This window comes from Nomia melanderi, chromosome 10 (assembly GCF_051020985.1).
Source record: "Nomia melanderi isolate GNS246 chromosome 10, iyNomMela1, whole genome shotgun sequence".
Lineage (NCBI taxonomy): Eukaryota > Metazoa > Arthropoda > Insecta > Hymenoptera > Halictidae > Nomia > Nomia melanderi.
In genome coordinates, this window is record NC_135008.1 from 17,384,955 (window position 1) to 17,398,239 (window position 13,285).

The 13,285-nt window shown below is 33.6% G+C and overlaps 1 protein-coding gene across 1 annotated transcript in view; it reads right to left on the minus strand.

Annotated features, from left to right (window-relative positions):
* Window positions 1-7,730: 7,730 nt before the first annotated feature.
* Window positions 7,731-13,285, minus strand: part of LOC116428762 (beta-1,4-glucuronyltransferase 1) — a 176,695-nt gene continuing 171,140 nt past the window's right edge. Inside the window, exon 4 of the mRNA XM_076371587.1 lies at window positions 7,731-10,771. Coding sequence (XP_076227702.1) covers window positions 10,691-10,771 — 81 coding nt within the window. The 3' untranslated portion in view covers window positions 7,731-10,690. The remainder of the gene's footprint in view (window positions 10,772-13,285) is intronic.

The following is a 13,285-nucleotide window of genomic DNA, read 5'->3' on the forward strand; positions in this document are numbered from 1 at the left end:
GCAGAACGAATGCATGTTGAGTATATTTTAATGAAAGATCAAAGCGAAAGAAAGAAGAGTTACATGTTTATGTGAAAAAATAAAGAATTCATCGCTGAAAGAATTAGTATCACGTCAAGCTTTATGATGACGTGTATTCCAACTAGTTGTGTTGCTTTTTTTATTGAATAATTTTCGTTTCTAAAGTTATCAATTAACTTAATTTGGGCTTCAGTTAATTTTCTACCACGTAATATTTTGAAAAATATACAATATTGCAGCAGATACCAATTGTAATAACAAGCAAGAAAAATGGCACACACATTTCGATACAAAGTGACAGTTTCACTACTAAACGACTGTCTTATAGTTTCATCGCGGGTTATCAGAGGTTATTTAATAATCGTACATGTATTCGGAAAACCGTAAACCCAACATTTCATGGAAGAGCATTTTCTAAGGTACACAATAACACTTCATTGTCAGGAAAAACAAATTCCTTTGTACAGTACTGATATATATGAATTTGCAGGGTATCTTATAGTTTTGTTACGGAGTGTACCTTGCAATTTTCAAAAGATTTTAGACCGTCCCATAACGGCAATCGATTTCAACCTATAATCAGCCCGCAGTAACAGTCACAAATGAAGTTTATATTGACGATGGAACATAAAGTTCATATATAACGAAAAATCATAGGAACTTAAAATTCAATTTCCTTCCTCGAAACTCTTTCACTCGGCGTACCGTGCACCGTGGTCCATCATTTCCTGGTAATTAATCTCAAGTGGGTCGCGGACACGACCAAGAGGAACGACCCTAAAGGCGAACATACCGCCGTACTCTAAACCGTCCCCGACGACGTCAGAAAGAAGCGGCCGGGCGTAATCTTAAGTAATGCACGCCATTCATCAGTTGTTAAATTTTACAGTGGCGCGCGGACAAATGGCCGGGGGGATGGAGTTGCAAATCAGGAATTTGTCACGGCGGGTCGTTCTTTTAAACGAGTGTCCCCGCCCGGTTTTAGAACTCGCGGGTATTCCGTCTGATAACGCTTTTAAATTTTCGTTAGCGCAGACCCGCGCGATGCAGCCCTCTAAACGACGTAAAGTAAGAAAAACGGTCACACGCCGTAGGAACACGCCAGACATCCTCACGCTCCATTCAGCAACTCGGTACATTTATATTGGTCGTTCCAGCGCGGTCTTCGCAAATCTCGAATGGACCGACCACGATAGCCGTGGAACTACGGTGTCAGTGGATTTCCGCGGAAATAATAAGGATTTCCTCTATGGTTTCTAACACGTTACTTTGGCACTAGTACTGCAACTGACGTTGCTTAACAAGAATTTCAAATGAAAATTTTACACTTTAATTGTGATAATCGTAAACATGTAGGATTTGGAAAAATGTATTCCTTTTTGAACATATCTATGAAAAATAATCAATTAATTATTTCCAAACAATTGTTCATAGAGAAATACTCTGCTAGCATTATAACTACGTTTACTTGTAGACTTAACTCTATATATGTCTGGTACATCTGACGAAACCTAAACATAGCTGACAGCTCAACATCACTATGTGACATTTGCTTTTCAAATGGGATAAAACACATTTTCCAAATGAAATCGTGTGTATAAAGTTTGTTTAGTAGAATTTGGTATCGTTTTTGGTATCATTAGAAAGAGCAAAGTCTATTCTTTAATATAGACCAAAAATTGAGTGCTACTATTTATAATTGTAGTAGCTACAGCAATTTTTATGCAACATTGCTCGCGGTGTATCACGCAATCTTCATATCGGAACGACATGTTTCATTTTAAGACTTATTTAGTACAATTCAGTGTTGTTTTTGGTATCATTGGAAACAGAAAAGCCTACTTTTTAATACAGAATAAAAATTGACTTCTACTAGCTACAATTCTGGTAGTTATTGGAAATTCTATTTGGTATAAATAAAAATTGATGCACCAACCACAGTTGCAAATAATAGGATATAATCCCTGTTGAATACTAAAAAATAGATCGTTTCCTTTCCATCAATATCAAAAACAATTCTGGACTCCACTAAATATGTCTCAACATCTTTTAACTTCATGTACATTCAAAATGCACGTGATACATCGCGAGCATCAACATGAATAAAAATTATTATAACTTGCAGCTCGTAGCAGTTAATTCCTTTTCCGTATGAGAAAATAGATCTTCCACTTTCCATTGATACCCGAAACAAGTCTGAACTCGACTAAACAAATCTTAAAATTAAATTACCCCGTACCCATGCAAATACCACTTGACGCTCCGCGAGCATTATTTTAAATAAAAATTGCCATAAGTACTCCAGTAGTAGCTAGTAGGAGCTAATTATATTTTTCATTACGGGTTAGGCCTTACCCTTTCCAGTGATATCAAACAAAACACTGAACTCTACTATATTCGTTTTTGAAAATTATGGGTGAACATAAAGAATGTTAAATAACGTATAATTAAGAAAATGTTTATGATATTAACATGAAATTGGATAATATTCAAACACATACATAGTACACTTAATCGTACTTGGAATTATTTAAATCGTAAAAGCAATAAGGTTGCACTTGATTATTCTAGTTTTCAATCAGTTTGAGGTTGTTTTCTTTAACGCTGTGCAATCGCGTCAATAATTAATAAATATGTAACAAATTATGCCACGCAATGACCAAAATGTTTATTTAAATATGTGCATACTTTTTTGGTTTTAGGGATATTTATGAAAAGGGACTTTTTACCACATTTTGGAGGCAAATGCTCCATAGTGCGTCATCCAAATCTTTAATCACTCCAATCCCAAACGTGAATCTCCAAGGTCCAAATGTTTCCCCCTCTCTACTACGAAATTCTCCCTTTCCTGATCTTTCTTAAATTCCATCAACCAAGAAGCCAACCAAAACCCCTGCCACGGTGTTTCAACTCGAACTCGCCATCGTGTGACTCAATAAACCACAAAACCTAAACAACTTTGATTTCCTCTATATCCGGACAAGATCACACCCTCTCTTTCGGGAGTATTCCTCCTGTGTGTTGTGGCAACATAACATCTGATTAGATTTAAACCGATTAGATTTGACCCTTTGAGGATGAACGTCGGCATTTTGGAGACATCAAACTTTCATATCCGAGATACAAAATTAACAATATACAATGTAATTATTCGCATAACAAAAGATCAATGCATATCTCTCTTGGGCATGTGTTATTAAGTTCATCATTTTGAACAACTTTTTCCTATGAAAAAACCTTTCTTTGAGTTTTCAAAATGATGACCTTGACAACATATAGTTCAAAATCTCAAGTTAAAAATCAACATGCAATAAAATCAAAAATGAAGTCTGTACTCGTCAAACGCAGTCAACTGGATAATTAACTTGTAAAATAATGAATTGCTAAACCTGAAAATTAAAGTTTAATCTCTTTTCATCTAATACTATCGATATATGTAAAACACATTGAAAAAATGGTGTCCCAAAGTAAAGTTCGGGCCGAAAATTCTTAAGTACATGTTTATAAATTGCCATATTCGTGTTAATGCCATACGGCACTAGAATATTGTTCCAAACATTTCTCGACGAAATTAGATAATTTTTAGAGAAGAAATTTACAACTACTTTTTCTAAAGATGTTTTCAAAAAATGTTCTAGGAAAAACATCAGTTAATTAAACGCAAGGGACTAAAGTTAATGACATATAAAAGATCAGAAAACGTATACTGGACACTCAAATCTTGCAGTTTCATTGTACATATGTCATTCCTCACAAATATCATGACCCAAACCGATAACAGAAAATTCAAGAACTGTTACATATATTCAGTGTTCAATGAAACTTAAAAAGCTAAAAAGCTTCGAGTACTCTGAAGCGGACTATTCTTCCAGGATAAATGAAGTAATAAACAATTCAATTGCCCAGTATCAAGTTTAGAAGCAAAACTCTTCATTTTTCGTTCCATCCCTTGCCTGCACAAATCCAGTACTGTCCTCGGTTAAAATACCTTGCACAGCTTAAACAGTAACGCGTGCTAAAATTGAAAAAGCTCTTTGCCAACGTCAGGTGCCCGGAGTGTTTAAAATGGCCAAAGCATTAATAACCTTCTGCATGAAAACGGTTCGCGAGCGACATATGCTTCTTTCCGAAATTTTTTCCTCTCGCTGCCGTACAGAATACAGAAAGACAGAGAAGTGCACAGAGGAAGAGAAAAAAGGAGATGGAAACAACTGAATTTGACAAGTAAGTTGAATTTTCTGTCCCACCTTTAAAAAATACATCTCTGACTGTCGAGCCATTCCCTCGCAACCTTCACAAGCTTCAACGTTTCCAGGGATTTCGCGAAATGCCGATCCATTGTCATTCCACATCCTGCTGTTCAGTTTTTACAATAGATCCGCATACAAATTCTCTCGTATAAGTTCCCAACACGGCGCGGCGTTTCGTATCGCGAAACGCATCGTCCCTCGAAATCAATGTCAATATTAATGCGACGAAGGGACCCAATGCAATATGTATTTTGATACATAAATCATAAGCACGGTATTAGAACTGCGAGACGAACGCGCGCGGCGTTCGTGGATATACCAACGAATATCCTCGTATCGGTTCGCGTTTCAAATCCATCGAGGAAAGGTTGAATCCTAATGTGGTATGAGAGAAGCAGGTAGAAAACAGCCAAGCCAGACGGTATTTTCAATCCGGTGACCTTGCGCATAATGTTTCAGCCATCGATTCTTAATATCCGTATCGGGTAACGGAAAATATGATATCCGAGTCGCGAGTAGAAATTTCGTGAACCCGGTCATTTCCGATAGAAGAAATACAGCGAATGTCGAAATGTGTCCTGTTGAAAGTATCGATGATTCGAATAGTTATATAAAATAAAACAGCGTAGAATTTAGAGGTTGAAATTGAAACAGCACTGTCTTGATCGTGACTGTCTACGTTTCTTTCTTTTCGAGACAAAATGATTTTTCTCCTTAAGTGTAGGTATCTCGTGAATGATCAGACGCGATTACATGATACTCTGTTCAAATCGCTTTCGTTCCATATAGAGTAAGGTTCACTTATAAAGAACTATTTTGATGCAAATGAAAACTTATATGCAATAAAGCTTTTTATTGGCAGTCGTTCATGCTAAAAGTATAAAAGTAGCTGTTAAAGTTGTGAATTGAAGGCGCTTTAAAAGATTCTTCAAAATATCTCAGAGTAGGATGTTGCTCCTACCATCATTATAAATTTTTAAAAACTTGTTTAGAAATTTTGAACGTTTTCTGTGGTTTTTGTGTCTTTTTGGTGAAAAAGAATCGAAAATTTGAGGATATGATCCTGACTTTAATACAAACTATAGTATCGTACAGTGTCCTATAGTGTTCTATAATATTCAATAGTGTTGTGTAGTATCCAATAGTGTTTTGTAAATGTATATATTATATATTTATTAATATTACTGTTATAAATATTTAATATATTAATAAATGTATATTATATAGTCCTATACAACAGTTTTGTAAATATTAGTTTCGACAAGGTACATTTAAAGTATAAGACTTCTTTGCATGATAGTATGATCTCGGATCATTCAAACCCTTTAACAGTTTTCTCAATTGATACTCCAAACTAGTAGAATAGAAGTCATTAAAAAAAACTAATTGTTATCGATATTTCTGGCCTTGAAATCTAATCTTTATAACACTTGTCCAGTTCCAGTTTTTAATTATAAAACCAGTGAACAAAACTGCGACTAAACGAACATTCAATAGGGTCCATTTATAATGCGAGCGATACGTTCGACGCTATACGGATTTCGTGTTACACAAAACCGAAAGCGCAAGAGGATACAAGAAATTTATATTTGTTTTATATAACAAGATCCAATATGCATTTTATTTTATTTCACACTAAACCTACCGACATTTCATGTCTACCTATTCGTATCGTGGCCGGTCAAAATGACTGGTTCTTTAAGAAAGCTGTATTTTTTACAATCCAGTATAAATAATAATCCATTTGATATTGGGTTAAGTGGTAAATGCAACAAATTTCATGAACTGACAAAATGAATTAACTTTTTTCAGTTCAATTATAATTTTGATAAAGAAATTAGCAGAGACAACAAAAATAAAAATAAAAAACTTATATTATTTTACAGAACTATTTTAAACGTGATTGTCACATATATATATATATATATATATATATATATATATATATATATATATATGCATTGCATATTTATAAATATTATTTATGAATAACAAAATAATGATTGTCTTATTTGACTTTATTATATTTTTGCAAATTATCAATATCTCAAGTGTACATTTGACGCACAGATATTTTTTACATTTTTAACAGATTTTCGTAGTTTTATTGTCTTTATAATATCTTATTTATCAAGATTTTTACACATTTGAATCTCAGCTTATACTTGTTGAATTTTCGTTGTATTTTCTTCTTTCCACGATTTCCACAAGTTCTGTGGTGCTAACTGAAAAATAATTCCTGCTCTGAAATTTTTCTCCTGTTGTATCTTTATATAAAATCCAAGCGTTTATCCCAGTTAGGTTCAGAATATTGAAAAAGACCTAGATTTTAATTTTATGCTGTATTTTATTGCTATTTAATCTGTCACGTCTACTCCAAATTTATGTTTTAGTACTTAGTAGAAGCACTTATTTGTTTGACTTGCTTTTATATATAATGAGAATTATATAATTTGACTTGTATAATTTTGTTGAGAATCATACCATATTATCTTTTACCTGCTTTGAAAATTTATGGAATTTGCACTTATTTCCTCGAATGATTCCAATAATATTAGTTTTCTTTACAATTAATTTTTTAGCTAATGAAACACTCATAAGAGGATTATCTGTGGTTACCGGTGCGCACCGTGTTTCGCTACACATTGTTATCAACTATTCGTGTAATCATCGGTTAAAATGACCGTTCGCGATACGTAGAACACCTTATGTTAACTTCTCGAGAAAAGAACATGAAACGAGAAGTAAATACTAAAATTACCGTGCATCCATATTCTATGAAAACTCGTAAAAAGAAATTGCGATATAATAACGTTTTATATACGAAATTATATGCAAAAGTTTGGAACGGCACACTTGACCGGTCTCGGTAAGTTTAGTGTTAAAAACAGCAGGGACACAAACTTATTTTCATTTTACGTAGAAAATAATATGAAGTAAATATATCGATAAAACTAAAGTCCAATCACTGTCAGAATCGTTTAAAATTAAGTAAATAATTTTGTCAACAAAATGCATTTTAAACGAGCTCTCCTTGTCACGCTAGAGTTAATGCAAAGCTGTGATTTTTAAGCTTATTCCAAGTCACATTCGTTCTTATATCGTAAATAATTCTTTCTTAGCAGTTTTTTAATCGCGCTATATGGGTCAGAGGAACAATCTTTGGTTTTCGTCATAGAAGTACAGTAGAACCTTGATGATCTGATTAGAGTGGGCGTCTAATAGACCAGATAGATGGACACTCGAGAAGAAATATTTTAACATATTTATATTTTAAATTAATTAATTGTGAGTGAAAATGGTGGATCGCGAGTGAGGAAAGGAGATTACCCATATACAACACTGCTTAGGCAATGACTTTAATTAGAACTTGCAATACATATACGTTATTGACGGACATTCTGGACGTGACTATCGCGAGCCAACAATGGAGACCATCAAATGATTATCGTCTTCCAACATTAATAATAATGTATAATCTATTAAAATTACTGTACATTAAGGGTCTATGTACATGAGCGACGCGATCCCGTTGCGGCGCCGTAGCGGTTGACATTGCCGATCTCGTCACGTGATTAACAAAACGGCAACAACAACATCGCGACAAGAATGACAAATATATGTATTTCTTTTTTTTTAATGGTGTATATTGTATAACACGAAAGTGGCTTTGGTATGTGGTACATGTACGTAAAATCGCTAGCGCCACCGCTGCGAGATTGCAGCGGGATTGTGCTGCTCGTGTGCATAGGCCATTAAACAAAAGAAATAGAAACGACATAACGAAAGTTCCTTATATTTTGATTGTAAATTCGCAGAGCTTTGCAGGGAAAAATATACAAAGGAACCCAGGATTTAGGATAGACCGAGACGAATAGGTTCACATGGCGAATCGGATAAAAATAAGAATATTGGCCATATTTGTTACGTTGTTATAAAAATTAGCATGCTGACCGCCCATATTACATACTTCCTACACCTTTTCTACACTTAATCGAATACATCTTCAATTGTTTCAAATCGTCGTTTGCCACTAGGACTGAGTTCATGTGAATCAGTAACGAATTCGTGGCTGGTATAAGATACATAGTTGAAATTTCACATTTACAATAGTAAGCTAAACTTGAAAATTCACATGCGTTTATTACTATTAGTTTCTAAGGTGTCCAAATTCAGTATTTAACATAGTTTACATTATTATGTTGTATTTTGTTTATTTATCGTATTCACTTTGAAGTCCTTAGAAACGAGGCAATTTTTTTAAGTCTATGGTGATAAGAATCACGCAGCACGAAAACAGCAAGAAATACAATAATGATAGTGAACTTCAACGAACTGACCATACATGAAGCTCCGGAAATTTATCACATACCATGTACAACCATACAAAAAAGATTCACTTGTCGAGGAATTAAAAAAACAATTTTACATTTGACATCACCTGTTAATAAAATGATACTTCTTGAAAAGCAGCAAACTAGGTTAAAGATTAAGCTAAAGACGGACACTATTAAAAGAAGGATGAAGATTAATAAGAGTTGATGAATTAATAACATAAATACAGGATGTTCTAACAAATAATAATGAATCTTATAACAAATATTGCATTTATTGTAATGAAACGTTTATTCACCCATCTTCAAAAGATTGGGTTTAATGCAATTTTTGCAATGGGTCGTGTCACGAAAACTGTGCTAATAAATGTAGCGTTAAAAGGCAGTTCATTTGCGATAGATGTGTCAATAATTGATTTTATTATCAATAAATTGTAAAATTTTGGACCAAACAAAAAATCTTTACAAAAAATTAAATTTCTTTTTAGATCCCCGAATGATCAGGGAAAAACTAATAGTTAAACCTTAGAATCAACATGTCTTTCATAAATTTATTATTACTGCACATTTATCTTCAATCTCAAGAAAAAACATTTTCAGAAACTTAAAAATCTTCATTTTATAAACAAAAAACTGAAAAGTGAGAAATATCTGTTTTACCCTGTCATTTTGAGCGAATCAGAAATTGCCCATTTTTCTTATAAAGCGAAGAGTTTTATGCTTTCAACATTTTTTTTACCGATATTCAAGCTGAATGTCTATTAATAATAAATTTATGAAAAAAACTATTGATTCTAAGTATTAGCTATTAGTTTTTCGCTCTTAAATCTGAATTGATCCGATTCGCCTCTGTCTATCCTACGTTCTAACTGGTTCTGGAGTGTTCGACGTAAGTCGAGGATACAGGATAGACATGTATGCATGTATACGAACAAATATATCTGTATGTATGTATCAGAGTAAGAAGTACATTTTCATTTAAATGTATAATAATAATAGAAAAGATTACATTTAACGAATGTTTACGAAGAACCGAAGAAATCACGGTGTTCACAAATAAGACTGGAACGTACTAAATGGTCTTCTTTTATTACCATTAAAATACGTTTTTCATTTTTAAGAAACGTCATCACAGTTGTTTTCGGCAAATTTATTTTTTAGTTAATCTCAAAACCTTGCTTTCCACTGGTATTACTTTCTTTAATAATATAATTTAAGGATGAGGACATCTGATGCTGTGGTGCTATTATACATACGTAAATAATGGCCTTAATTCACAATTAATTGCACTTGTGTACTGATCTTTACTATAAATATATTTCTATAAATTCTAAAACTCTATAGAAGCTGTATAATCTGAAACTATTTACCGAAAAAAACATTATAAAATGAATCTATTACGCGACGAATTCTTTACTCAAGTAAGTTTCAGACTGATTCAGTTCAAGCTGAACACGTGGAGCGAGAAATATTGATTAAAAACAATTGACTACCTTTACTTACAAACTTACGGTACTTACTACCTTAACTGCAAAACAACCTAAGTCGGAAGGACGTAACTCGGAGCCCCACTGTACACTCCTACGCATTAATGAAAACCATACTGTCAACTAGTAAGTGGTAGCCTCGATCAGGAGCGCTAGATAAAGTGTTAAGTTCTGATTTAACCAAAACTCCGAACAATCTAGATCGCAGAAAACAGCGACTCGGTTAATCGAAGTTCTATTGTACTGTGTTATACGAGGTTCTACTGTGATATCTCCAATATCACCTTATCTCTATCGGTAGCCCTGTAACACAGGTACACAAACAGTACATAACGACAGTCTGGGACGCCGTTAAGCTGTAATCCAGCGCACCCCAAAATTTCGGATTTCACGATTGACGTGTACGATCGTAGAGGATTTTGGTAAAGCTTCCCAACGGCATGGTGTGCAAATAATCCCGGCAGGCCTTGGCGTTCCGTCTTCTGCTGTCTGCCGCCTCCTTTCCACTTCGACGATCCTCGCGGAACCGAGCCGTTTGGTGGTTCCTGTCACGCGTGACGAGCCCCCAGACGAGATTCCATTTCGTCCCTCCATCTCGCTATACCTCCTGCTTAGCCGCCGGAAATATGATGCGGGTCTCGTCCACGGGAATATAAAGTGTCGGCCAACCGGAGTCGTCCTGCGCTAAAAAGAGTTTCCATTAGCTACAGCGCCAGGCGTAAGTAGCTTGCCGAGAATCGCGACGAGAATTGGCTTAGTAGTTGCGTAAAGCTTGAGTCCTTCTATCGCGACCGGGAACATAAGCGAAAACTTTCTTGACGGCCGCGTTGGCAGTCACATTGGAACTTCTGTCTTGTAGAATTTAAGGGATTAATTCCCTCATCTGCGGGCATTATGTGTTTCTACCGTACGCAATTACGTGAGATTTAATGTGGTGAAAAGTTTAATGGACTTTAATAGGACCTTCATTTTGCTTGGTGAAATTGTGAACAGTATGAACAAAGTTTTGTTTCATTGTGGTTTCTGTATACTATATACGTTTTTAGTTTATTTTTCAAAAGGCTGTGATTTAATTTAACCGTTTGAGTGCCGCAGGTCTATCCTAAACCCGGTCGAAAAATGCCAAGCGGCGCGATCGCGGTTCTTTTGTTTCAGCTCAGAAACTGAATGACGCTTTTCTATTTTTAGATAAAAAAATTCTAAGCTGGTCGACCGTTCTATTTTTCCATTACTAGGCAGGCAATAACAAAAATAAAAATAAATAATTACGAACTGATGGGCAGGCACTTTTAGGCAGTGCACCGGAAAAGCGCGATCGCGCTGCTTGGCACTCAAACGGTTAAATTGATTTTCTGGGTGAGAAGCTTCAATAAATGTATAATAATAAGAACATTCATTTTAATACTGGTTTTTTAGTGTTTTGTGTAATAAAATATACCGTGAATACATAAACATGCATGGTTTAGTTATAAGTCATGTTTCTCGGATGTTAAGTTTATAGGAGACGAGGGAGTTAATACGTTGTGATTGTTAGACTTCAAGTCCTGTTGTCATCTCCACCAACTTCCACAGTCTCAAAGTTATTTCTATCGTCCTCCGTCCACTCGATAATGTCAATTTCTTTGCGTCGAGTTTCAATGTTATCACTATCTTCACTTAAGAAGTTGATTTTGTTTGAAAAACAGGTTTTAAAAATATAACGTTAAAATGAGAACCAAAATTATATAAATATTTCAAAACTATGGATTAGAAAACTATTGTTCATAACAGTTTTCTAATCTATAGTTTTGAAATATTCATATAATTTTGGTTCTCATTTTAACGTTATATTTTTAAAACCTGTTTTTATTGTTCATAACAAAGTAGAAATTTAATTTACAGTTTCATTCGTATACTGTTATAGTACTCATTTATATACTGTTATAGTACTGAGATAATGGGTAATATTAACAAATGGAACTAATATATTAAACAATATTATCTTGACAAAATGTAATACATATTTGGAATTGAATTAAAATGAAGTACTACAATGAAAACAATATAATGAAATACCATTTTTATGACATTCTTAAAAGTCAGAATGAAAAGAAAAACATAAGAAGTAAAATATTATAATAATACTATGATTTCTACAAAAAAGATGGAAAGGAAACTTTGAGAAAATAGATATTACCATACGGATATTTAAAAATACTTCTTTTAATGGAAAGAAATTTTTATTTGTTTTATAAAACAAAGACAAATGAATTTTTTAATTTTTATGTAACATTTCATGTTAATAAACCATGGAAAAATGAAGAATTATAATAAGTGTCCTGAGCTAACTAAAACTTATCATATAAAAATATTTTATAGCCCCTTAATGAAAATAATTTACTTTTATCTTAATAAAGACAGGATCAATTTTATCGTGAAAATGTATTATAATTACAAAAGAAAGAGATAAAGTATCATGACCTTTAGAGTGTCTTAAAATAACTTTATGTAAAAAAATTATAATGAATGAAACCAGTCGAGGTGTATCAATTCGAAGAAAATAACAAATCATTTATGCTTATTCGAAGAAAAAACGAACAAGGTTATTACACTAAAAAAAAGCTCCTATTAAAGTTACTGTTAGAAACATTCAAAACGTGTGCCAAACTTCCAAACATTCATTATGTTCCGTCCAATACAGAACACCCTAATAAAAGATTCTCGAAGTTTCGTTTATGACATGGATGGGACAGAGAGTTAAGTTTTGTGTTTATTCTTATTTAATACTTGTGAGAGTTATTTACCACAATCGACATGTTTACCGTCGCGACAGCAAACATTTAGTTTAGTCAATTGGGATAGCATACAATAGGCATAGAATTTTGTCTCTTTCGTCTTAATAACCTTTAGTAAAAGTATAATCAATAACAGCAGTTTTATCTTTAATATCGTTTTGCGTTTTGCTCTCAGAATTGGTCAAAGTGAAATTTATCTGTTTGAAAATATTTATTTCTCCTGGCATAATTAAATAAAACTTATTTAAGAAAATACTTCGTTTCATCAGTTACTAAAGACAAAAAATCAGTAATACATATTATTTTTTACTTACAATTCTTCCTCAACTGTGAATAGATACCTATTATTAAATAAGTATCTATTTCAAGTGGTAGTCGGTTTTACACTTCTTCAAACAGAATGCATTAAACCGATGTCC